This window comes from Ictidomys tridecemlineatus, chromosome 1 (assembly GCF_052094955.1).
Source record: "Ictidomys tridecemlineatus isolate mIctTri1 chromosome 1, mIctTri1.hap1, whole genome shotgun sequence".
In the NCBI taxonomy this organism is placed as follows: domain Eukaryota; kingdom Metazoa; phylum Chordata; class Mammalia; order Rodentia; family Sciuridae; genus Ictidomys; species Ictidomys tridecemlineatus.
In genome coordinates this window covers 49,886,949-49,912,441 of record NC_135477.1, presented here as the reverse complement: position 1 = coordinate 49,912,441, position 25,493 = coordinate 49,886,949, and the positions used below count along the sequence as shown (strand labels likewise).

Sequence of the window (25,493 nt, the reverse complement as noted above, 5' to 3'; positions counted from 1 at the left end):
TCAAGGTCCTATGAAGGGCCATCCCATTGGCCCAGCTAGATCCTGGCTATCCAGGTGTAGATCTGTGCAATTCTGGAAGAAGCCACCTTCGCGCTTCACCTGGCTATCCATTTATCCGTTCATTCATTATTCATCCAAGGGACACTGACCCAGCCTCTACTAGGCACCTGGTACAGTGCTGGCTACTGCAAGATGAGCAGAACACTATCCTCGAGCATTCCAAGTGGAAACAATCATTAATAAGAGATATACACAGGGTGTGAGAGTGACTTGATGAGGACACCTAAGGGTGAAGGGTTGGGGTAGGGGCGCTGGTGGAAGCAGGTCGGAAGCAGGTCCAGGCAAGCCTGACCTGCAGCCAGATTTGGCCAAGGGCAGTAGGAGCGTGAGGGGAGAACACCAAATGTAAGTTCACAGGCTCTCTGAGGGCTCTGCAGAGGCTTGGTTCAGAGGCTAGAAGCTGAGCTGCCCTTTCCAGAAAGGCTCCCTGGGGGCGGGGGAGGAGGGGTAGTGTTTAGGGCAGGAAAGGGTGAATGATGCAATGATAAAGGCTTTCCAGCTCCAGAGACCCTTCTCTCCATCTCCTCAGACAGGTTAAGGAATCCCTCTTCTAGGTTCAAAGGTTCTCCTGGCAGACCAGACATAGGGCCTTGTCCCCCTCTATCTCAGTGTGGATCACACAGGGGGAGACAAGTGAGCCCTCATCCTAAGCCTCTGTCAGTTCTTCTAGCAGGATTCTGTTTATCCTGGGACATACTCCCTGCTAGTCTGGGAAACACCTCCAGGGCCAGGACCCCGTCCTCCCCACACCCACCCACACCCTCTTAAAAAGCAAGAGAAACCAGCCAGAGGGGGTGGTACACAACTCTGAGGGAGGCTGAGGCAGAAGGATCACAAATAAGATGTCACCCTGGGCAACTTAACAAGATCCTGTCTCAAAATTTTAAAAAGGGCTGGAGATATGGTTCATGGTAAACACATCAGTCTTCAGGTTTGGAGAAAGGCGGTGGGGTAGGGAGAGGGGAGCAACATTTATGGATTTATTTTTTTAATTTATTTTTAGTTTTAGGTGGACACAATATCTTTATTTTATTTTTATGTAGTGCTAAGGATCAAACCCAGTGCCCCATGATTGCTAGGGAGCACTCTATCACTGAACCACAACCCCAGCCCGGATTTCTGGGGATTTTTTTAATAATTTTTTTTTTGTGGTTGTAGATGGACAGAATGCCTTCATTTTATTTATTTTTATGTGGTGCTGAGGATCCAACACCAGTGCCTCACACATGCTAGGCAAGCGCTCTCCCACTGAGCCCCAGCCCCAGCCCTACAGATTTCTTTTGAAAAGAAAATTACCCAGTGCCTATTAACATCACACTTTCCATTTGCGAGAAACTCTTTTATTAACAGTTATTAAAGAGACAGTGAATGAAAAAAAAAGATGCCGGGCACACCTCTAGGCATATAGTCCATGATGGTGTTTGTTGGATAAATGAGTGATTCCTAATAAACTGACCTTCCCAAACTGACTTTGGATACCTTTGCTCATTACTATCCGCTTAATTTTTTCTATTTTTCTTGGTTAATGTTCCAGATTTTTCTGATATATTTCTTTTCCTTTTTTCTGTCAAAAAGAAAAAAAGGAGAAAAAAGGAAATGAAGGGCTAGAGGTGAAGCTCAGGGTCCAGCACATGCTGTGCATAGCATGCATCAAGCCTGGGTCCAAGCCCTGGGGTGGGGGGGAATGGAAGAAAAAGAAAACCACCTTAGTCTGTGCTCAGCTGGTCTGGTATCCCCAGCTCAGTTAGCCTGGTGGGAGAAATGGATGTTGCTCTTGTAGATTAATTCCCTTATCTCCTCTCCTGAGCAACAGGAAGACTCACTCACACAAGACATCCCCAACTCTTCTTTCCCCCTGAGTCATGGGTGATTTGCTCCAACTCCTTGTCCTTCATCTCATCACCTTGATCTGATGTCTTTAAGGCTCCCAGCAAGTGGTGGAGCCTAAAGGATAGAAAGAGGCATAGGAAGAGGTGGTCAGTGTTCAGGCCTTGGAAGCCTCAGGGCTAAAGACTCTTCTATTTAAGATGTCTCCTAATCTGGGGCCCCTAATTTTTTTCCCATAAATTTGCCCCCTAAAATGATTCTCCAACTGTAAAATGGGAGTAGGAATGCAGGGCTTGGATTGGGCCCTTTGCGGTACCAAGTCTTAGTTTGCCCCATGGTCAGTAGGTCGGACTATTTTTTTTTAATATTATTTTTTAGGTGTAGATGGACACAACACAATGCCTTTATCTTTATGTGGTGCTGAGGATCGAACCCTGGTCCCGCCCGTGCTAGGCGAGCGCTCCACCACTGAGCCACAATCCCAGCCCCCATAGGTCGGACTTTTTAAAAAAAAAAATTAAATTTGGGGTGGGGGTGTGGTGGGGCTGGAGATGGCAGTGGCCTGACTTCTTTGGCATGTGTCACATGTCACGCGCAAGCCTGCCCTGGAGCGAGGCTCGTCGGTCTGATCTGGTTTGGCTCCTACCGGCGGTCCAGAGTGTCTGATGTAAGTTTGGTTCTCTCTTCCATCAGTGTCCGCGTGTCCCGGATTGATAAACCTTTAACGAATAAAGGTCGAGATCGCCCAAACCTCCTCCCACCCCCAGCAACCCACTGTCAGCCCTAGAGCATCGCTGCCAGGCCAAATTTCCTGTGGCCCCGCCTGAATGACGAAACCGGCGATGGCCATTGCACTCTCTGCAATGCTTGTCTGAGATATCGGTTCCCGGTTTGATGAATTCTGAGTCTTTTAGACAAAGCGGGGACAAAGGGCTCTAGGACCTGGCGGACGCCCCCTCTCGCCGCTGCAGGCGGGGGAGGCCGGGCAGCGCTGCTGTCGGTCGGTCCCTAGGGCCCGCGGATGGGTCAGTGTGTCGGTCTGTTGTGGGTCCTTGTTCTCGGCCGCTGGGCCAGGGGGCAGGAGCCCAAGCCCAGAAACGAATTCCTCTGACCACCTACCCAAGGCTTCAGCAGTGCAATGGGAGCGGGTAGGACAGGGGACTAGGCTCGTTTGGGGGCACAGATCTCAAGAACCCATCCTCTGGGGCTCTAGGGTAACAGGCCGACAGGCAGGTGGGACCGCGGGGAGCGGAAGCACCGAGCTCAGAGTTGCTCAGTCTTTGGATTCCACCCCCATCCCGATCCTCTGCACGCAAGGACAGCGTGGAATACGAGCGCGAGAGGTGGCCGGGTTAACGTCTGCCCCCCGCGCCGCGGTCCCACAGGCATCCACTGTGAGCCCAGTTGTGCCTTTGAGTCTCAGGCTCCCAGATGCTAGGGGTGACTGTTTTTTCTGCCCGCCGCCCCCCAAGTTCTCCAGTCTCCCTCGAGCTCGGTCACAGGCTACCCCCTCCCCCAGCAACGCGACCCTATAATAAACAAGTCTTTCCTTGATCCTCCCCTGCCGCGAGCGCCCTCAGGGACCTTGGCAGCTGCAGCCGCCGCGGATCCCTTCCAGAAAGGGGGAGTGGCCACGGCTGGGTGTTCGGCCCGGAGCGTTCCGGGGCTCAAGAGGGGCGGGGCCAAGCCGCTGTCACCGGGCAGGAGAGAACGTTGCGAACGTGCGCCGGGAGCCCATTGGCCGAGGTGGGCCACACTCCCGGGTCTGGATTGGGCCGCGGTGGGAAGGGGGCGTGGCCTCGCCGCTCTAGCCCTTATAGGCTGCTCTGCGCTGGTGCTAGGGATCTCAGCAGGCTAAGGGGGAGGTGCGAGTGGGTTGAAGGGACAGGTCTGGGCAGCGCTCGGGGGTTGGCACCAGTTCGCGCACCCATTCAAGCGGCAGGACGCACTTGTCCCAGCAATTCTCGCTGACCGCACTAGCTGGTGAGTGGCCCTTCTGCGTGTACCGTTCTCTGCGTGGGACGGCCTCGGCGATACTGGTCCTAGCAGTCTTGTTCAGCCCCCAGACTGACGCTCCGCGGTGTCCCTCTTGTCTTTCAGCGGCTTCTGAGCTCCGGGATACTGAGCACATCAGCAAACGTCCTGGCGTCTGACCTCACCATGCCTAGTCTTTGGGACCGCTTCTCGTCCTCCTCTTCTTCATCCGCGTCTCGAACTCCCACCCCAGATCGGCCGCTGCGCTCAGCCTGGGGGTCGGCCGCCCGAGAGGAGGGGCTAGACCGCTGCGCGAGCCTGGAGAGCTCGGACTGCGAGTCCCTGGACAGCAGTAACAGTGGCTTCGGGCCGGAGGAAGGTGAGCAGTGGGCTGGTGCTGAATGAGATGAGGGTCTGGGGAGGTGAGGAAGCACCGCACTGGAAGGGGTCAGAACCATTTTGGTTTTCTATCATCCCAACAGGACCCAGATTGCCCGGGGCGTGGGTATTGGAGTAGAGGGTATACGAATGCGGGGCGGGAACTGGGCAGAAGCTCAGCTTTCTTAGAAAAAAGCACTTCCCCCGCCTGTGTATCTTCTGTGGAAGCTGCTCTAATACCCTTCCTGGTGTGCTCCCCCTCCAGATTCGACATACCTGGATGGTGTGTCCCTTCCCGACTTCGAGCTGCTCAGCGACCCCGAGGATGAGCACCTGTGTGCCAACCTGATGCAGCTGCTGCAGGAAAGCCTGTCCCAGGCGCGACTGGGCTCTCGGCGCCCTGCTCGCCTGCTGATGCCCGGCCAGCTGGTGACCCAGGTGGGCAAAGAACTACTGCGCCTGGCTTACAGCGAGCCTTGCGGCCTGCGGGGGGCACTGCTGGACGTCTGCGTAGAGCAAGGCAAGAGCTGCCACAGCGTGGGCCAGCTGGCTCTCGATCCCAGTCTGGTGCCCACCTTCCAGCTGACCCTCGTGCTGCGCCTGGACTCTCGCCTCTGGCCCAAGATCCAGGGGCTCTTCAGCTCTGCCAACTCTCCTTTCGTCCCTGGCTTTAGCCAGTCCTTAACGCTGAGCACAGGCTTCAGAGTCATCAAGAAGAAGCTGTACAGCTCAGAGCAGCTGCTCATTGAAGAGTGTTGAACTTCGGCCTGGGTGAGGGGCACAGTGCCCCCCACGGCAGAGGCAACGGAACTTTTGGGGTGGAGACCAGCAGTCAGGGGCTGAGGGACTGATGCCTGTGTTAGAAGACTGACAACAGCCACCTGAGGGAAAGAGATGGAGGTGGGGGACTAGTGTTTCCTGGGAAGCTCATGGGGTCTTGCACAGGTGGCTCCCCAGTGGGGCAAATGCCCCTCAGTACTGTAGCATGAAACAAAGGCTTAGGGGCCAATCAGGCTTCTGGCTGGATGTGTATGTAGCATGTACCTTGTTATTTTTATTATTACTGACAGTTAAAACAACAGTGGTGTGACAGAGGCAGGAGGGCAGCTGGGCTGCTCTGGCCTCTGAGGGTTGTGTGTTCATGGTAGTGGCCAGGAGGGAGGGGGGAGTTCTTGGAGGTGGTTTGTATCATGGTCTGAAGGGACCAAGTGTGTTTGTTGTATTTTTTTTTTATCTTTGTTTTTCGGATTGGAGCTTCACTACTGACCTGTTCTAGGCAGCTATCTTACAGACGCATGAATGTAAGAGTAGGAAGAGCAGGTGTTGGGATCACTTGGAGATCTTTGACACTTGAAAAAAATACACCTGGGAGCTGCGTCCACCCCATCCCCACCCCATTTCTGGAGAGTTGAACTGTGAGGGGATGGGGCTGAGTGGGGCTGGGGGCTGGAACCCCCTCCCCCAGAGGAGTGCCATCTGGGTCTTCCATCTAGAACTGTTTACATGAAGATACTCACTGTTCATGAATACACTTGATGTTCAAGTATTAAGACCTATGCAATATTTTTTACTTTTCTAATAAACATGTTTGTTAAAACAGTTGGTTGAATCTCATCAGTGTCCCGAAATGGAATGGAGAGGGATGGATTCTGACAAAAATTAGGTTTCATCAGACTCTGGGGTCTACCTCCAGTCCTTTCCAGGGCTGCCTGCCAGCCTGGTAACAAGTATATGGACTGAGCTATCTGTGCTAGGAACCCTGGCTCCCTCGGTCTGTGCTGGCTGAAAGCTACCAGAGGAACGAGCTGGAAAGCACCCTGAGGTAAGGGGTGAGTCAGACCTCCCTGGAAGCCAGTCTCAGCAGGGAGAGTTCACCTGACTGCCTGGGTTAGAAGGTCCAGGCACAAAGGCCTCCTGAGCCTAAAGTCCCAAAGAAGAGATGTTTTCTTGTGAGAAAAGTCATAGTTCTATTTGGTCTGCAGAAATTAAAATTACAAATTTAATATCTGGATAGGAAAAGGTCAAAAGGAGGAGTTTGAAAAGGACTGCTTAGCTCAAGCCTTGCACTAGACAAGGAACTCTGGGCTCAGAGGGACTGAGTGGCCTCTGGGAGGAGGTGTGGCCCAGACAGGTGTGGAACCACCAACACACAACTGTAAGACAATGCCCTTGGTGACTGACTCCTGCACTCTCTGGGCCCCTATTTCCTTATCAGAGAAGTTGAGATTGGGCCAGCTGAAGGCTACAGCCCTTCCCACTTCTCCCTCCCTCCCACACCAACTGGCCCCTGGAGAGTTGTTATCGCCTTTGTTTCTCTTCCTGGTCCCAGACAGCCCTATTTGCCCAAGACTATAAAACAGTGGTTCTACCACTTGATTGTGGAGTCAGATTGCTCTGGGCCCTGGGTAATGCAGGCCTGAGGGGAGAGTGGGGCCCCAGGAACATAGGTTTTCAACAGGGATTCTCCTGAACTTTGGAATAGCTTAGAAGACTCACACCTCTTTGGTAAAACTGCAGGAGTTTTTCCCTCAAATGAATGAACTTGGGTTAGAATTAGATTTGCAAATGGATGGTGATGACTACACAGAAGGTGCACAGAGCATATAGTTTTAGGAAGGCCTCACACCAGCATGCTTAGTTCACTCTCCTAACAGCCACCCTGTGGAGGGAGGGGCTGGGGGGTTATAGTATTTTACAGATTAGTAGAGGCCCAAGTCCTTGAATAGCCATCTTCTTGGACATGGGCTGACCTTGGCAATTTAGCTTGTTGGGTTCAGGGCTGAAAATGAAACAGGTGGAGCACTTGGGTGGTGTCTGAGAGGTACCTGCTTTCCTAGTTTCAAAAGAGGAGCAAGGAAGATCATGGCCTATTGTCTCCTAAGAGTCTTGCTGGTGTTTGGAGGCAGGACCTGGAAGGCTCCATGATCCCTTTCCAAGCCATGCAGGCAGCTGAGCACACTCTGCTCCTTTTTGGAGACATTCAGACTGAGACAGGGGTGAAGCATGAGTCCCCCCAGAGAGCTCAACTAGGATGCTCTCCTGGAGCCAGATTGGCTTTCCTTATTCTCACAAGGCCTGAAAGTTTCCCAAGCAGGACAGAAGGGTGCAGAGAGAGAGCCATGAAGCTTAGGTTTCACAGCAAAGGGAAGAAGCTTGCTGAAGCCTAACCCAATTAGGCCTAGGTCTCCTACAAAGTGGCAGGGAGTTTTGCCCCAGGTGTTGGGCTTCCTAAGAGAAGATGAGGCAGGCTCCTTTGTTGCTTCACCTGAAAGTAAATAAAATTTATAGACTTGCACCATATAGCTGGGCCTGGTAGAGCACACCAGCTATCCTAGCAACTGGAGGCAGGAAGATAATGAGTTCAAAGCCAGCCTGGGCATCTTAGTGAGAACTTGTCTCAAAATAAAAAATAAAAAAGGCTAGAAATGGGGCTGGAGATGTGGCTCAAGCGGTAGCGCGCTCGCCTGGCATGCCTGCGGCCCGGGTTCGATCGTTAGCACCACATACCAACAAAGATGTTGTGTCCGCCGAAAAAACTAAAAAAATAAATATTAAAATTCTCTCTCTCCTAAAAAAAAAAAAAAAAAAAGGCTAGGGATGTAGCTCAATGGTAGAGGGCCCCTGGGTTCAATCCTTAGCACTACACACACACACACACACCTTACACAGAAAATCCAACTTAGGAAAATGCTTTCAGAAATTGTTCTATTTGAACTCCCATTGTATACGATTCCCTTTTATATTTCTATTTCCATTTCATCATGTTACTGCTCTAGAACTTTTAATAGCTTCCACCAGATTTCACTGTCTGCCTTTCAAACCTTTGGCAGTTGGCCCTGTACTTCCTACCCAGGCTTACCTTCCACCACTTGTCTTATTTTGGTACAGGTTAGCATGGTCTGCCTACTTCCTTAATTGCAGACTCTTCTGATTTTAATGCTTTCCCCAGAGATGCAGTTGCTTTGCTTTGCTTGCAAACCCTGCCCTGCTTTTAATGCCCAGAGCAAGCTACAGCCCTTTTATGACTCAACTGACCCCTAGCCATCTTTATTTTTCACGACAACAGTGTTAAAAACTTGGCAAATGTTTGGTTGTTTCTTTTTTTGTTTGGTTGTTTGTTTGTTTTGGGTAGTGGGGATTTAACCCAGGGACATTCTACCAATGAGTAATATCTCCAGTCCTTTTTTTTTTGAGACAAGTTCTCATTAAGTTTGCCCAGGCTGACCTCAAACTTGCAATCTTCCTGCCTCAGTCTCCTGAGTTGCTGGGATTATAGGCATGCACAATCATGCCTGGCAAAAAAAAACTTGGCAGTTTTCTGATATCACTGTAGATGCTTGTTTTGCATCCCTGCAGCTCTGTAGGATACCCTTACATTCCCCTGGGGCCTGGCACATAATAGTCAACTCAATATTGGTTATCTGAACCTTCAAGCATTGCATTCTCCCTAGGCTCAGAAAACATAAGAGTCCTCCTTCAGCTTCAGACTCTCAGGCTAAGGAAAGAGGAGGGAGGGTAGAAACAGTTGAATCCCCGCCCCCATTATGTCTACTGACTAATTTAGAGGAAGATTGAAGGCTGAGGTCTTGGAGGGAGGTAGTGTCCTTAAAGTCACATGTATTAAGATTAGGGAAATCTGAGTCTGAATCTTGGTCCAGACATTTCTTAGCTGATAATCTGGAGCAAGTCACTTTACCTCTGTAAGCTTCAATTTCCTCATTTGTAAATGAGAATAGTGAAGATGTTAAAGAAGGGCTAGCTGGGGCAGAGGCGGCTACTGGTTGGGCAGTGGCCTAAGTGGTGGTAGGGCTGGCTGCAGAGTAAACATCCTTTAATAGGATCCTCCTCCCCTGACCCTGTGGCTCCCTTTCCCTCTGCTCTTGCTTTTCTCTAACATCTTTTCAAAAGTCACCATCATGGGGCTGGGATTATAGCTCAGTGGAAGAGCGCTTGCTTAGCACGTGTGAGGCACTAGGTTCGATTCTCAGCACCACATAGAAATAAATAAAATAAAGGCCCATCGACAACTAAAAAAAATTTTTTTCAAAAAAGAAAAAATTATCTTGGGCTGGGGTTGGAGCTCAGTGGTAGAGCACTTGCCTAGCATCTGTGAGGCACTGGATTCAATTCTCAGAACCACATATAAGTAAATAAATAAAATAAAAGCCCATTGACAACTTAAAAAAAAAAAAGGTCACCATCTTAACAACAATCATGTCAACATTATGACCTGAATACTTTTTTTTTTTTTCCTGATGCTGGAAACTAAGCCCAGGTTCATGTTCTGCGTCTGAACCAGACACCTAGCTCGGCCTTTATAAATTCTTATGAAAACATTGCTTTGGGGGAACAAGCCAGCCAGCCACATATCTAAACTGTGTCCTTCTGAGTCGGACACATATTAAGTGTTGTGTATAACGCTCCTCCGACTGCGCCTCATGTTTCAGAAGGAAATGCCAAGGCTCAGGGTGGCTTAGGGAGTGGGCCTGCAGGGCTAAGCTGGGAAGTGTAATCTCCTACCACCCAGGCCTCTCACCTAACCTCCAAGCCCTCCTGATTCCCCAGCTCAGGTACAATCTGGGTCAGTATCCTGCTTTTGCTGCTAGAGGCAACCAAGTGACAGCTGAGACACCCCAGCAGAAGGCTGAGGAAACATGGGGCACAGAAGTCAGGCCCAAAGAATGGATCGTTGCAGGATGCTGTAATTCTCTTAAAATGGGGGTCTCTTTATGAAGGAATCACAAATGAGAAAGCAGATTGTTAAACTCCATATATGTCCATGCAAGGGACCAGCTGAGAAATCCTCATCTCCATCCCAACCATCGGCGGCTTCATGGCAACTTCTGGGGCAACAGATGCAGCCTGTGGCCATTTGTTGCTGGTGGCTCTAAAGGCAGAGATTGGTAGACTGTCACTTCTTTCTTTCATTAATTCATTCAAACTACATATAACTAAATGGGTCCATGGGGACTCTAAGGAAGCTGATATTAAAATACCCTCCCCCCGCATACAGACACACACATACACACACACACACACACACACACACACACACACACACACACAACTGTAGGTCATAAAGAAAAGAAAAAATAGCAGGCACTCGATTTTCTTTACCTCTGAATCCCTAAGAAAAAATTTCCAAAACATTTAGAGTGATTAAAAGTATAAAAAAATGGCCAGCTGCAGTGGTGCACACATGTAATCCCAGCTACTCAGGAAGCTAAGGCAGGAAGATGGCAAGTGGGAGGAGGACAGTTTCAGCAATTTAGGGAGACCTTGTCACAAAATAAAATAAAAAAATAAAAAGGACTGAGCAAATTTTGGGTCAATCCCTGGGACCAAAAGCACTGTGTGTATGTGTGTGTGTGTGTGTGTGTGTGTTTGTGTGTGTGTGTGTGAAATGAATTGAAACTAATTCAACTTACACTTAAAATTGATGAGTTTTGTTGAATGTAAATTATATCTCACTAAACTTGAATTCTTTTTGGCGGGGGTGGGGGGGTGGGGGGTGGGGGGTGATACTGGGGATGGAATCCAGGGCCTTGTGCATGCAGAGAAAGTGCTCTACCACTAAGCTATACTCCCAGCCTAAAAAAAAAAATTAAGTACATCTACATACAAACTCATACAACTACAGTCATTTGATCCTTGATAAAGGTGCCAAAACATACATTGGAGAAAAGACAGCCTTTTTTTTTTTTAAACAAATAGATAAAATAAAATAAAATAAAAATAAATAAATTGAAAAACTGGGTATCCACTTGTAGAAGAATGAAAGCAGACCCTGAATAAAAATCAACTTGAAATGGATCAAAGACCTAGGAATTAGAAAAGAAATCATGCAAGTCCTAGAGGAAAAAGTAAGGTCAGCACTCCAGCATACAGCCATGGGCAATGACTTCTTGATAGGACCCTCAAAGTTCAGGAAATAATGCCAAGAGTTAATATACAGGATGGCATCAAATGTAAAAGTTTCTGCACAGTAAAGGAAACAATTAGGAACATGAAGAGAAAACCTACAGAATGGGAGAAAATATTTGCTAGCTACTCTTTTGATATAGATTACATCTAGAATATATAAGGAACTCAAAAAAATTTATACCAGCCAGGTACAGTAGTGCATGCCTATAATCCCAGCAACTCCAGAGGCTGAGGCAGGAGGATCACAAGTTCAAAGCCAGCCTCAGTGACTTAGTGGAGTCCCTTTCTCAAAATTAAAGATAAAAAAGGTTGGGGGGACTGCAGTTGTGGCTCAGTGGTAGAGCACTTGCCTAGCATGCATGAGGCACTGGGTTTAATCCTCAGTACCATATAAAAATAAAATACAGGTATTGTGACTACCTACAATTTATATATAATATATATATATATAAAATATATTATATATATATATATACAATGTATATATATATAAAAGGCTTGGGATGTGGCTCATTGGTTAAACGTCCCTGGGTTCAATCCCCAGAACCAAAAATAAAACTAAACAAACGAAAAATCTTTACACAAATAAATCAATTAACCCAATTAATAAATGGGCAAATGAATTAAACAGATACTTCTCAAAGAAGAAATACAAATGGTCAACAAATATACGAAAAAATGTTCAATATCATTAGCAATTCAGGAAATGCAAATCAAAACTACACTGAGATTTTCTCTCACACCAGTCAGAATGGCAAGAATACAAATAAAAAATGCTGGAGAGAATGTGGAGAAAAAAAACAAAACATTTTTACACTTTTGGTGGGACTATAAATTAGTAGAATCACTATGGAAATCAGTATGGAGGTTCCTCAAAAGACTAGGGCATGGAACCACCATATGACCCAGCTATACCACTCCTCAATATTTTTTCTGAAGAATTAAAGTCATCATACAACATAGACACATGCATCCCCATGTTTATAGTGCATAATTCACAATAGCCAAATTCTGGAACCAGCCTAGGTGTCTATCAATAGATGAATGGATAAAGAAAATGTGTTTTATATATATGCACAATGAAGTTTTATTCAGCCATAAAGAAAAATGAAATTTGTCATTTGCAGGAAAGTGGATGGAACTAGAGACCATTATGTTAAGTGAATTAAATCAAACTCAGAAGGTTCAGGGTCATAGGTTTTGTCTCCTATGTGGAAGCTAGAGAGAAAAGAGGTGGAGACAAGATTACATGAAAATCAAAGGGAGATCAGCAGAGGAAAGGGACCAACAGTGAGAGCAGTGAGAGGCAGGGGTGGGGGGTGGGGGTGCTGGGGAGTGATTGACCAAATTATATTGTTAGATTGTGTATTGTGTGTATATGAATATATATAGCAATAAATCCCATCAGTAGGTATAACTATAACACATCAATAAAAAATGGGGGGATAAAATAAAAATAAATAAATTGGAAAAAAAGGGATATATACCTAAAAATTAATTCAAAGGGGATCACTGGGCTAAACAGAAGAGCTAATATAGGAGTAAATCTTCATGATCTTGGATTAGTCCATGATTTATAAGATAGGGCATCAAAAGTACAAGTGATAAAAGAAATGGTAGACAAGTTAGATTTTATGACAATTTAAAATGCAACTACTTGCCAGGCTTGGTAGCGCATGCCTGTAATCCCAGGGACTCAGGAGGCTGAGGCAGGAGCATTGAGAGTTCAAAGCCAGCCTCAGCAGTGGCAAGGCGCTAAGCAACTCAGTGAGACCCTGTCTCTAAATAAAATACAAAATAGGGCTGGGGATGGGGCTCAGTGGTTGAGTGTCCCTGAGTTCAATCCCTGGTACTCAAAAAATAAAAAAAGAAACTACTTGGGAGCTGGAGGCAGGAGGATCGCTTGAGCTCAGGAGTTCAGGGCCAACACAGGGAGACCCTGTTTCAAAACAATAGAAGGTGCTGTGTTGTGGACCCAATCTATAAACAACGAGGGGGCAGGTCCCTTGAGACAGACTGAGAACTGTACATTCCACATGGGGCTACAGAGAAGGCAGGCTCGGAGCTGGGGTAGAAAATAACTCGCATTTAGCAGAGTGCTTTCTAGCTTCAGCTCACTCACCATATCACCAACTCCACGAAGTAGATATTATTTATTTATTTATTTAGTAGCAAGGATTGAACCCAGGGGAGCTTAACCACTGAGCCACACCCCTAGCCCATACACACACACAGATATATATATTCATATATGAATATATATAAATTTTTTTTAAAGAGAGAGTGAGAGAGGAGAGAGAGGAGAGAGAGAGAGAGAGAGAGAGAATTTTTAATATTTATTTTTTAGTTCTCAGCGGACACAACATCTTTGTTGGTATGTGGTGCTGAGGATCGAACCCGGGCTGCACGCATGCCAGGCGAGCGCGCTACCGCTTGAGCCACATCCCCAGCCCTATATAAATTTTTTTAAAAGCGAGAGAGAGAGAGAGAGAGAGAGAGAGAGAGAGAGAGAGAGAGAGAGAGAGAGAGAGAGAGAATTTTTCTTTAATATTTATTTTTTAGTTCTCGGCGGACACAACATCTTTGTTTGTATGTGGTGCTGAGGATCGAACCCGGGCCGTATGCATGCCAGGCAAGCGCGCTACTGCTTGAGCCACATCCCCAGCCCATATATAAATTTTTAATAACTTTATTTTTTCAATGTGGTGTGGAGGATCCAATGTAGAACCTCACATGTTCACACATGCTAAGCAAGTGCTCTATCATTGAGCCACATCCCCGCCACTGCCTTTTTTAAAAATATTTTTTTTTAGTTGTCAATGCATCTTTATTTTATTTATTCATATGTGGTGCTGAGAATCCAACCCAATGCCTCACACATGCTAGGCAAGAGCTCTACCACTGACTCACAAGCCTGCCTCCGGCCCTTTTTTTAATATTTTACTTAGAGACAGGTTCTTACTGGGTTGCTTAGAGCCTTGCTAAGTTGCTGAGGCTGGCTTTGAATTCTCTATCCTCCTGCCTCAGCTTCCAAAGCCCCTGGAATTACAGGTGTGCACCACTGTGCCCATTTAATAGATATTATTATGATGATTCCCATTTTACAGATGAAGAAACCAAGAAACACAAGGCTACAAAACAAGCTTGGCCCAGGGGTGGAGAGAGACCTGTGGTTTTGCCTTTGTCCTTGTTTCTTCATCTCTGGACCTAGAGGGTGGGCCTGGGTGGTATCTAAAAGTGATTCTTTTAGGCAGGGGTCAGCTGGCAGCTGCCCCTGGCTGCCACTTTTCCTGAGAGCCACCGGGTCACTCTCCCCAGTCCAAGCCTGGGGTGGGGGTGGGGAGCAAGAACAGAGCCGCCTTGCAGGTCACTGAGTAAATGCTTGACTGCTTTCTGGGGCCAGTCCAAGTCTGGAAGGAGGACTCTAAGAAGAAATTTCCACGGCCCTTCCCCCAGAAAGGGATTTTCCATTCTGCCTGGGCAGACATGCCTTCTGTGTCCCCAGAGTGGGGCTCTGGCCAGCCACAGGGCTTGTCAAGTGGCTCAGCCCCGTTCAGGGAGGCGTGGGAGACCTGGTTCTGTCCTGCCCTGGGAAAGGGGAGAGTTTATTGTGGGAGGCAAGACTGACCTAGAAAGAAGCAAAGGAGAGGGGGTGGGGCGGCACGAGGGTGGTGTAGAACAAAGTGGTCAGTCTAGAAGAAGCCCAGAGAGGGACCAGCAGGGGCAGGAGCCATCAGAGGAACATCCTAGAATAGGGCTGGAGGGGCAAAGGAGGGGAGAGATGTGCGTGGGCAGACGTGAGTGCAGATCTGGTGGAGGGAATGATGTGGACCAGTTTGACAAAGGTTGCCATGAAAACAGGGACAGTGCGGGGGGCCAGGAGAGAGCTGGATGCAGGAAATGGAAAACATGGTGAGGTCTCTGCCCCAGCCCTTCCCACTGCCAGGAACACCCATCCCTCGGAGATTCGCCTTGTTGGCTCCTGGCCCATCAGGTTTAGCTCAGGTGTTGGGGTTCCCCAGGGAAGCAGCCCTGCTAAGGCAGCAACTCTCTGAGCGTCTCTGAGTTTCTGTTTCTCCAGAGCAACTGCCTAACTCTTGTCTTAGTGGCCACCTAAACAAAGGCTAGGGCTCTCAGGGAATGCCCTAAGAGAAGAGGCATTATTGGCATGTTCTTTACCAAATTCCCAGGACCTGGGACACAGCAGGCTCCGTAAATATGGTTGAGATTCATTGACTTGCACTTTAGAGTGTCATGGTAAAAGGAAGCTTATCATAATTTTTTTTTCTGAGTACCTACTATATTCGGGGAGCCTTACAAACATTATTTCATATTTCTCCAAACAACTCTCTGAGAGAGGTGCTACTTGTTTTATAGGTGAAGAAACTGAGGCTCAGATAGGTTGGTTAAGTTGTTTAAGGATACACAGCAACAGAATTTGAATCTTCATGATTAACCTCCAGGCTAGCACTGTGCAACAGAAATATAGTATTAGCTGTTTAAGAAATATATCATTTTCTAGTAGCCACATTGAAACAGAATCAGATGAAATCAACTTCAATAATACATTTTACTTAATCTGATATATAAACTACTATCATTTCAACATTAATCATTATAAAAGTATGAATGAGATATTTTACATTTGTTTGACTCAGCCTTCAAAATTGGGTGCTTATTATATGCTTAGAGAACTTGTTAAATTTTACCAGAAAATATTTAGAATCTCATAAAATTTGTAGTTGAAAAAGTAGATTCACATGTATCCAAGTTGTTCCAAGCATACATAAACATTTTCCCATAACTGAATTGAGCATCACTTTTTAAACCTTTAACGCAGGGCTGGAGTTGTGGCTCAGTGATGGAGCACTTGCTTAGCATGTGCGAGACACTGGGTTTGATCCTCAGCATCACATAAAAATAAGTAAATAAAATAATGGTATTGTGTCCATCTACAACTGAAAAAATAATTTAAAAACCCTTAATGTAAATAGATTAAAATTAAATAAAATTGAACATCTGGCCTTCAGCAGTAAGAGTCACGTTTCAAGTACTCCATAGCTACATGTGCGTGCCAGCAGCACGGGGACTGGGTGGCCTGGTTCTGGACTGCACAGCCTCACCTGGCATGAGGCTGATGAGTGGGAGAGGGAGACTGGCATCCAGGAGCCTGGTGGAGAGGGAATCTGGGCAGAGGAGGGGCTGTGGGGGTGGGGCACTGAGATTCCCACTGAGCAGCCAGGCTGGTCCCTCACATGCGGAGGCCTCCTGCAGGGTTTCCCTGGGTCTGGCAGCCTGTGCCACTAAGGTAGTGGTGGCTCTCAGACCACAGAGTAAACCAATGTTGGCTGCTCCCAGCACTTCAACCTCCTCCAACAATGACACCAAGGATGTGAACAGGCTCAGGTGGGGAATGGAGTGACCTCCCTCTTCCTTCCCCTACCTGACAGCTAGCTGCACAGGGGTCAGGTGTGAGGCTGAGTTAAACCATTCTGGAGTCAGTTGTATCAGGTTCCAATCCCACCTGGGCCAGTGCCTTGCTGTGTGACCTTGAGGAAGTCAAGTCCGGGCTGAGGGTATGGCTTAGAGGTAGAGCTGGCTCAGCACGTGCAAGGTCAAATCAGAAAGTCAAGTCCCCTCTCTGAGCCTCAGTTTCTTTCTCTTGGAATGCTGTGAGCCTCTGATGGTGTCTAGAGAGCGCCTACCTCAATCAACTGAGTGATCAATGAATAAGAGTCTCCCCAGGTAGAAGAGGAATGTGTCAGATATGAGCTTAGAGGATGTGAATTCATCTGAACAGCTGGAGGTTCCTTCCTAGGGTTCCCTATCCCCTGCATGACACAGACCTGGTTGACAAGAGGGACTTGGGATGGGGACCCGCCACTCCCACAGGCCCCAGGTGCCCAAGTGATCATGAGATCAGAATGGCTGAGGGCCACCTTCCAGAAATGGGGAGGGTGACTCAAACTGAATCAGGATCAGGTGAGGTCACCCTGGTCCCTGGAGTTACTCAGAGTGACAGTGGTAAACGCCTGGCAGGAATGAGGGAGGAATCTGGGCTCTAGGAAAGTAGGTGGGGCTGGAAGCCACCCAAGACAAGGAAACCGTTGGGGCCGAGACTCCGGGTAGGCAGAGCATGGTCTGAGATCAGCAGACAGGGACTGGGAGGATATTTGGTTTATGGTTTTATTTTATTTTACTTTTTGTACCAGGGAATTGATCCTAGGGGCACTTTAGCACTGAGCCACATCCCAGGCCTTTTTCATATTTTTTATTTAGAGACAGGGTCTTGCTGAGTTGCTTAGGGCCTATGCTAAATTTGGAGGCTGGATTTGAACTAATGATCCTCCTGCCCCAGCCTCCTGAGCTGCTGGGATTATAGGCATGCACCACCGTGCCAGGCCTGAGGCTGGCTTTGAACCTGTAATCCTCCTGCCTTAGCCTCCTGAGCTGCTGGGATTGCAGGTGTTGGCCACTGCGCCCAGAGATCTGTGTTTTATGAAGGTGGGGCATCTCCAACTGCCCTCTAAGTCAGTACCCCACTTAATCTGAAATCAGGAACCCCACTTCAACTCCACAGCCCTAAACTTTGCTGTGCTAGATTTTCCAAAGTGTGGGGGCCAAGGCAATCCTGAACAGCCTCCAAATCTGTTAAACAAGTCTCCTTGTCCTACCACCACGCCTTCCCCTTCCTATTACCCTTACTAGTACTGGTGGTCCTAGAAGTGGGACAAATCTCTGGTGTTCACTGCTGTGTCTCCAGGCTGTAGCTCAGAGTCTGGCACACAGTGAGCGCGTGGGAGATACCTGGACTCAGGCCTGGGTGGGGAACCAGTAGTCTCAGTACTCAGGAGGTTGAGGCAGGAGGATCTCTTGAGCCCAGGGATCTGACACCATCCTGGGCAGCCCAGCAAGACCCTGTGCCAAGAAAATAAATTAATAAGTAAATAAAAAGAGATTGAAGTGTTGGGCTCTTGCTGCATTTCTACACTCATCTTATTTCCATATCCGTAAACTGGGAAACATAATCACTGTGAAGAACCCAGGAGAACTGGGTCAGAAATCCAGAAGGATTACTCAGAAAGCTGAGGAAGGAGGATCGCAAGTTTGAGGCCAGCCTCAGCAACTTAGAGAGACCCTGTCTCAAAGTTTAAAAAAATTAAAAGGTCTGGGGATGTAGCTCAGTGGTAGAGCATCCCTGGCTTAAATCCCCAATATCCCACTCCCCCCTAGTAAAAGAAAGCTGGAGGCTGAAGCGGCTAACCAATCGGCGGTTCTTCAGATGCAGTTTGGGAATAGGTCAATTAATGGAAGAGGAAGCTGAGCCCCCCATCACCTTCCACATCCATCCACAGGCCTGCTGGTCCTTTTCTGGGATGTCTGGTGAAATCACGCTCCCTTAATCCCTGGATTTCCATCCACAGGTCCTGAGGTGTGCCAGTCTGTCCCTGTCGTGTGAGGTAGCCTTTCCCTACTCATGTTCTGATGAGGATGGCTGGGCTCCTGGTGATAGGGACGTGCTGGAAGATGGTAGACACAGCTGTCTCCAGTGTGGGGTCTACTGTCAAAGAATCAGGAGGGTGTGTGTGTGTGTGTGTGTGTGTGTGTGTGTGTGTGTGTTGACTGTCAGTCCTTTAAAGCACACTTGCTCTAGTTACTGGGTGCTCCCCACAGCCCTGACACTTAGTAGTGCTCAAATGGATAAATGAATGAGTAGAAGGAAGGTAAGAAGGAAGAGAAGGTAGGGAGAAGAGGAGGAAGGGAGGAAGGAGGTCCGGCTTCTCATCCCTACTATGCGCTCCCTCCTGTCCCAGGACCCCAGTGGGTTCACCTCTCAGAGGTTCCAGGCAGAAGAACTCATCTGAGTTGAGTCCTGAATCTCAACATTCTTCTCCATAAAATAGAGATGATCCTACCACCCCCCTTGCTGAATTATAGGGCGGGCGGTCCAAAGGATGTGTGGGAATACACTTGTAAACCCCTGTGCTAGGGATAAGCCCAGTGGGTGAGGGGTAGGCAGGGCAGGATCTGGAAAGAGGCTTCCTGCCTTCATGCCCCTGCTCTGCTGCTTGTAGATATTTGGCACAGTCCTTAACCTCCCTGGACCTCAGTTCCCCACTCTTCAAGACAGGAAGAATAATGATACCAATCTCATGAGTATTTGTGAGGATTAAATGAGATAATACATGTGCAGGGCACAGAGTAGGCACAATAAATAAGTTTCATGACAACAAAAGCCAGTCCTCCAGAAGGATTTTGTATCTATTTCACCCTAAACTGTGAATGAATGAGTAATAAGGTGTACTTGTCCCCTCTCTCAGGCACATTTCAATCTCAACTGGAATTAAAGGAGTGGAATCCCATCTAATGAAACAGTAAATGAGAAACACAGGAGGTAAGGCCTTCCCAGGGTCCCTCAAAATCACAGGTGCTGCCTACTATAAATATGCTGTCTGGTTCTGGAGAGGGACCATGCAGGGGGGAGAGAACACAGTCTCAATCCCCAAGGAAACTCCCCTCTGTGCAGAGAAAAAGGGAGCAACGGGTCCCCAGGGTAGCGCAAAACTCTGGCTAAACATACATGGCCTTTGGCAGCACGGCGGATAGAGCCAGGCTGCAGCTACCAGAAGGGCTTCCAGGACCCTCCAGGGACCACCAGGAGGCAGGGCTGGAGGCAGATGGGCACGGGATGTGGTGAGGCCTGATGTGGTAGCAGCAAAGAAGGAGTGGGCTCTCTCTAGGGAGGGAGCATCACTCTCCAGTCTGAGGATGCTGGCACCTGTAGTAAAGGCGAAAGGAGTCAGGATGTGGGTGTCAGAGTCGGGCTGCCAGGGCTCCAGCCCAGCCCCCACCTCTCTCCAACTGTGTAACCTTGCAACCTCAGCATGGAGGGCACAGGTTGAGTTAGCAGCTGGCACCCACTGCCCATCTCTCTTATTCCTGCAACTCTTTCACCCCACTCATACAGTGGAGCCTCTAGGTGTGGGGCCTGTGACCAGACCTGCCAATCAACTAAATTCTTCCTGCCCTGAACCTTTTATCAGTATGGTCCCATGTCCCCTACTGTCCAACTAGAGTGGATCCTGAGACCTGTGTTGCAATTATCAAAAAGGGAGCCTCTTTCAACTGAAATAAAACTTGGGTTATGAATGTGCAGCCACAGAGCACTGATCAAGCCCAAATACGACCCTAGGACAGCGAAGACACAGTGGAGAGATTTGGAAAAAGGAGTCATTCTGATATTTTTGGGTCTCCAGATCCAGCCATGCCTAGATTTTTCAGTTTAATGAGCCAGTAAGTTCCCTTCTTCCCATAAACCAGTTCCAGTCAGGCTTTGAGTCATTTGCATCAGACAGTCTGAAATTCCCATGGTGAACTTTCTTTCCCTCTCTGAACTTCTGGTTTCCTCATCTGCAAAATGGGAATGACAATGACAGTGGTTTTTTTTCAGGAGAAAGAAAGGGTTGTTTCTGATTATTAAAAGGGTTGACCAGGGTCCAGCACTTAATATTACAGCCTAACACATGCGAGGGACTCAATATCAGCTTTTAGGTGCTTCCTAAGTGTCTGCTAATGACTAGAGGGCAATCAGCCCCAGGAGGTGAACTGAGAGGGAATCTGGCCTCTTGTGGCTCTGTGGGGTTCCTGGAAACTCTGGAGGGCACCCTCTGTAGGGATCTGAACACCCTGCCTGACTCCTGTCGGCCACAGGTTGGCACCAAAAAAAGGATGACATTTTGTTGTTTGAACCCAAGGCCTCACACATGCCAGGCGAGTGTCCTACAGCTCAGTGACCTCCCCAGCCCTCAAGATTAGTTTTCATAATCCTCACAATTTAATCAGACCTATTTTAGAGAGGAGGAATGTGAGTCTCAGATAATAACTTTTTAAAAAAAATTTTCCCCCCAGTCCCGGGGATGAAAACTAACGGCACTTTGAAAGAAGTGACCCTCTCTCCCCTCCTTTCCTTGAGGTGGGGGGCCAGGGTGGCTCTATCTTCTCTAATCTGACAAAGGGAACTTTGCCCAGGAGGCTGGTTTTCTCCTGTCTGATCTCAGAGTAGTCAAAGCGCTGTCACCAGTTCCTGGCGGTTAACCCCCTAGAGAGCCTGACGCAGTTCTGTTAAAGGAAACCACCGAGTCTCACAGCTTGGCACGAACCTTCCTTCCGGCCAGGCCAGGACGCCCCGGGGGTGGGGTGGGAACGCCACCTCCTACTTCCCCCCCAGATAACCACCAACTCACGTCTGGGAATTGAGCCACCCTGGGCTTTTCCCACGTAGCTCCCTTGGGCCTCAGTGTCCTCATCTGTAGAATGGGGGTAAAGGCAGCACCCACCTCTTTCAGGGTCTTGTTTGGGTTTTGTTTTGAGAGAGGGTGCCACTAAGATGCCCAGGCTGGCCTCGAACTGCCTCAGTCTCCCCAGCTGCTGGGATTACAGGGGCACTTCAGGGTTGTTTTGAGGGAATGATGGGGGAGAAGAGTCTTAGGGTGCTCACCACGGGGATCCGCACAAAATAACAGGTGTTTGCTCCTTCTCCACGCCTAGGAGGCGGAGAGGGAGGGGAAGGCACTTGTGCGCAAGGCCACCCGGCGGGTGCTCGCGGAGCTGGGATTCGAACCCCGTGCTGTGGGACTCCAAGCCCAGGCTCCTGCCACCTCCCGGAGCTCAGCCGCATTTCCTAGTGGGATCCTCTTCCCCCGCCCCGCCCCCCGCGTCCTTACAGCTTTTCCACCTCGGCCTCCTCGCCGCCCGCCTGGCCTTGGCCTCCCCCTCCTCGGCCCTCGGGAGCCTCCCGGCCGCGGCCCCACGGAGCCAGCCTCCCCCGCGGCGGGGAGAACCTGCCCCCTCGCGCGCCGTCACCTGGCTCGCGTCCCCCAGCGCCGCGCCGGGAACGTCCTGCGAGCTGCCGCCCCCGACCCCCGCTCCCACGGACTCTGGGACCCAGTTTGATCGCAGCCCGCGGGGCTCTGAGGGCGGATCGCGTGCCGGCGGCCCTCGCCGCGCGGCGGGGAGCCGAGCCGCCCGCTAATCCCCCAGCGGGGGTCTAACCCCGTCGGCTCTCGGTTGGTCCCTTCTGAGGGCGGAGGCGGGATCTCCACCCCCAGTGGCCAATGAGGAGGCTTGCGGGGGCGCTCATTGGTTGCCATGGCAACAGAGCTGCGCCTCGAGGCCTCCTCTGGGCGGAACCTCCTTTTCCCCCAGGCCTGCCACCCTGGGAACTGTGGCCCCGGTTTCATCGTAGGATGGGGTGGAGGTTAGAAGTTGTTCTGGTTGTTTCCCCAACGAGAACCCAAGTCCTTAACCAACGCCCACAGCACAGAGGAGCTCCAGCATGTCAAAGATGGATGGCTAGGGAAGGGACCTGTTAGAAGGGACCGAGAAACCCATGGCACTGCAAGGGCAGTCTTGGGTAAGACTGAGTCGGGTATTTGCTTAGCAAACAGATCAGGGCTTTCTGGCCAAGACCCACCCAGGGCAGGGTGGGAACCAAGATGAGCTGAATTGTGGGTCTTGCACTGTCCTCTGTCCTGGACAGGAAGAGAGAACCAAGGGTTACCCCGGCCATTCCCTTGCCTCTAGGCAGCTTGCACTTGGTCTTAGGTATAGTCACATCCGTTGTTGGGCATTCATTAGCCTCATACTCTTCCCAGGAAAGAGGAAGGTGATCAGGTTCATTGTCCCCATTACACAGATAAGGAAACTGATACCAGCTGGTAAAATAGCTCACCCTTTGGGCCCTGGGGCCTGACATTGAGCCCAAGCAGGGCTCTGGAGGCCTTTAATTCCCTGGTGCGGTGGCTTGTCCAGGCAACCCCTGTGCTGCCATCCTGATGTTGTCCACCCTTGCTGATGGGGCAGTAACGCCAAGACCAACAGCATCTCATGTTTAATGAGGCAGGTGAGCTGGGTCAGAGAGCCCTGCCCCTGCCTCTTCCTGGGGCCCCCAAATGAAAAATCTTCCTCCCTTGCTCCACTGGAAATTCCTGGTTCTGGGAGGCTGAGAGCCCCCAGCAGAGGTGACCGTTTCCCCCAAATCCTAGCTGAGTCTTGGACACATCTCTGGGTAGTTGGGATGGCTTGAGAGGCTGCTTGGTACCTCTGTGGGTCTCCTTGGCTCAGTTGTGAGCTTCTGGAAGGCAGGACCTCTTTCACTTACTGTGTTCCTGTCTCCCGGCAAAGGGCCTGTCACCAAGGGGTCTCAGAGTACCATTTTCTGCCAGGGCCTCTGCCCAATTCCACAATGAGACTAGAGGAAGAAACCTGATGAGGAAGTTGTGAGTTCCACAGCCCGACCTACAGGCCACCACGGGCACCATTGCAGGGGCGACCCAAGGTACAGTTGGAGTCATTCACTTTCCCTGCACCAGAGAGTGGAGTGCAGAGGGGGCTCTGAGCCTGAGGGCCAGGAATAGGGACAGGAAGCCCAGCCCTGCCTGCCAACCGGCCTTGTTGGCGCTGGCAACTGCCCTGCTCTGGGGGAAGCAGTCTGTCCCAGAACGTGGAGAAGGTACATCTGCAGACAGGGCACCCCTGCTCGGCCACACTGTCCTGTTGTTCCCGGCTCCTCTGGGACTTTGCTTTGCGCCCCCCCCCCATTCAGCCACTCTTGCCCACTCTTGGGAGCCGGCCTCCCTTTCTTTCCTTTGGCAGCTCCACTTTGCTGGAATCTCACCAGCCACCCTTCCGATTTCTGCCCTAGCTTTGTGCTGCCCTGTGTATTAGTTACTCAATTCGTGTTTTCTTTAAAACAATGTTATCATCGTTTGAACCCAGCTTTGTTCTGCGCAGGAATGCTGGTAAAACCCTGGAGTTGAGGTATTTTTGATCAATGTGCATTACATCTTATTTTATTTTATTTATTTTTTTAATATTTATTTCTTAGTTCTTGGTGGACACAACATCTTTGTTGGTATGTGGTGCTGAGGATCGAACCCGGGCCGCACGCATGCCAGGCGAGCGCGCTACCGCTTGAGCCACATCCCCAGCCCCTTGCATCTTATTTTTAAATCTTTGTTCTTTTATCACTTAAAATTATCTCGCGAATCACCATATTGGAAATCATCTTATACAGTGGCTCAGGCAGGAGAGCTGGTTGGTATTATTCACTAATAATCGAGGTGTCAGGCTGGAGCTTAGTGGTGAGTACTTGCCTAGTGTAGGTGAGGCCCTGGGTTCACTCCCCAACACTACCAAAAATTAATAATAATAATTTAAAAATTAATAATAGCCTCACATAAGTATGTTTTATGCCTTTTTCACACACTCATGGTCTCCTTCTCAGTGCACTGTAGGCATCCTTTGGTCTCATTTTACAAAGGAGGAAGAGAGCTAAAAAAGTAGTGTCTTGCCTGTCACACAGTGAATTAGGACTTTAATCCTAATTCAAGGTGCTGGTGGCTCCTGACCTTGGATAATGGGAGGGAGGCAAGCAACATTTCCCTACCTCCAATAGACCCTCGAGAACTACAGGATGGAAACCCATAGCATAGGGAGTTTGGATTAGACATGAGGAAGGACTTCCTGGCAAGAAATGTTTAGACATCAGAATGAGTGTCTGAGGAAGGGTGTGGGGTGTTCAGCTTCCGAAGTCCTCAAAACAAGATCAAGGCTTGCCCAGCTAGGATCATTTAAGTGCTGCCTGGAGGCAGGGGAATGGACTGAATGACCTCTGAGGCTTCCTCTAGCCCTAAAGATTAGTACACCCTACCATCATCAAGGTGGCCATCCTTTCCCCAAAGCACCTATTAAACAAGGAAAGGCACGTGGAGACTCCTTTATTCTTAAAGGAATAGGGTAGCCTCGTCTTGGCCCACGGCCCTGGGAGGTTGTGGTGGGAACAGCTACAGATGCAGAGGGCTGGGGGTGGGGGCAGGAGCCGTTCAGGGGCAAGAGCAATCCCTTGCCACTGCTCTGCAGCTCAGCCCCCCAGGTCCCCAAGGCTGAGGTCCTAGGACCTTGCTCCCTGGAGCATGGCTTGAGGCTGCGTGGCTCGCTGGGCAGGGAATCTGCATTTCTCCCACAATCTCCAGGGCATTCAAAATTTCCTGAGCTGGGATTTAAGTTGTTGGGTTTCTGGGGAGTGAATTCTAAGTTTTTTCTTTAAAGTCAAAGTGCTTATTTCTTAAAATAGAGCATTCTTTCCCTTTTTTGACTATACAAAGATATATTTCATTTGTTCAAAAAATTCAAATAATAGGGCTGGGGTGTGACCTAGTGATTGAGCACTTGTCTACCATGCTTGAGGCCCTGGGTTTGACACCCAGCACTGTAAAACTCAAATAATGGAAAAGGGGTAAAAATCAAAGTAAAAATCATCCCAAATTCTA

The 25,493-nt window shown here is 49.1% G+C and overlaps 1 protein-coding gene and 2 long non-coding RNA genes across 16 annotated transcripts; 2 read left to right on the top strand and 1 right to left on the bottom strand.

Moving 5' to 3' along the window:
• Nucleotides 1-1,384: 1,384 nt before the first annotated feature.
• LOC110598197 (uncharacterized) lies at nt 1,385-22,166 on the bottom strand. Of its 12 annotated transcripts, none has more exons than XR_013435467.1 (7): nt 22,027-22,162; nt 19,745-19,942; nt 16,607-18,081; nt 3,472-10,126; nt 2,534-2,606; nt 1,766-2,004; nt 1,385-1,624 (listed from the first exon to the last, which is right to left on the bottom strand). It is a non-coding gene; the product is annotated as an uncharacterized LOC110598197 (long non-coding RNA). The 12 variants fall into 12 exon arrangements; XR_013435464.1 differs by adding an exon at nt 21,408-21,470 and having other exon boundaries at nt 2,534-10,126; nt 22,027-22,139; XR_013435461.1 differs by having other exon boundaries at nt 2,534-10,126.
• Ddit4 (DNA damage inducible transcript 4) lies at nt 4,048-5,838 on the top strand. Its single transcript, XM_005325930.5, has 2 exons — nt 4,048-4,240; nt 4,505-5,838. Exons 1-2 carry the CDS (start codon nt 4,048-4,050, stop codon nt 4,996-4,998), a joined length of 687 nt encoding a protein of 228 aa, XP_005325987.1. The 3' UTR covers nt 4,999-5,838.
• On the top strand, nt 22,093-25,493 carry LOC144375485 (uncharacterized). Of its 3 annotated transcripts, none has more exons than XR_013435477.1 (3): nt 22,093-22,229; nt 23,347-23,500; nt 24,050-25,493. It is a non-coding gene; the product is annotated as an uncharacterized LOC144375485 (long non-coding RNA). The 3 variants fall into 3 exon arrangements; XR_013435476.1 differs by lacking the exon at nt 22,093-22,229 and adding an exon at nt 22,238-22,576; XR_013435475.1 differs by lacking the exon at nt 22,093-22,229 and having other exon boundaries at nt 22,238-23,500.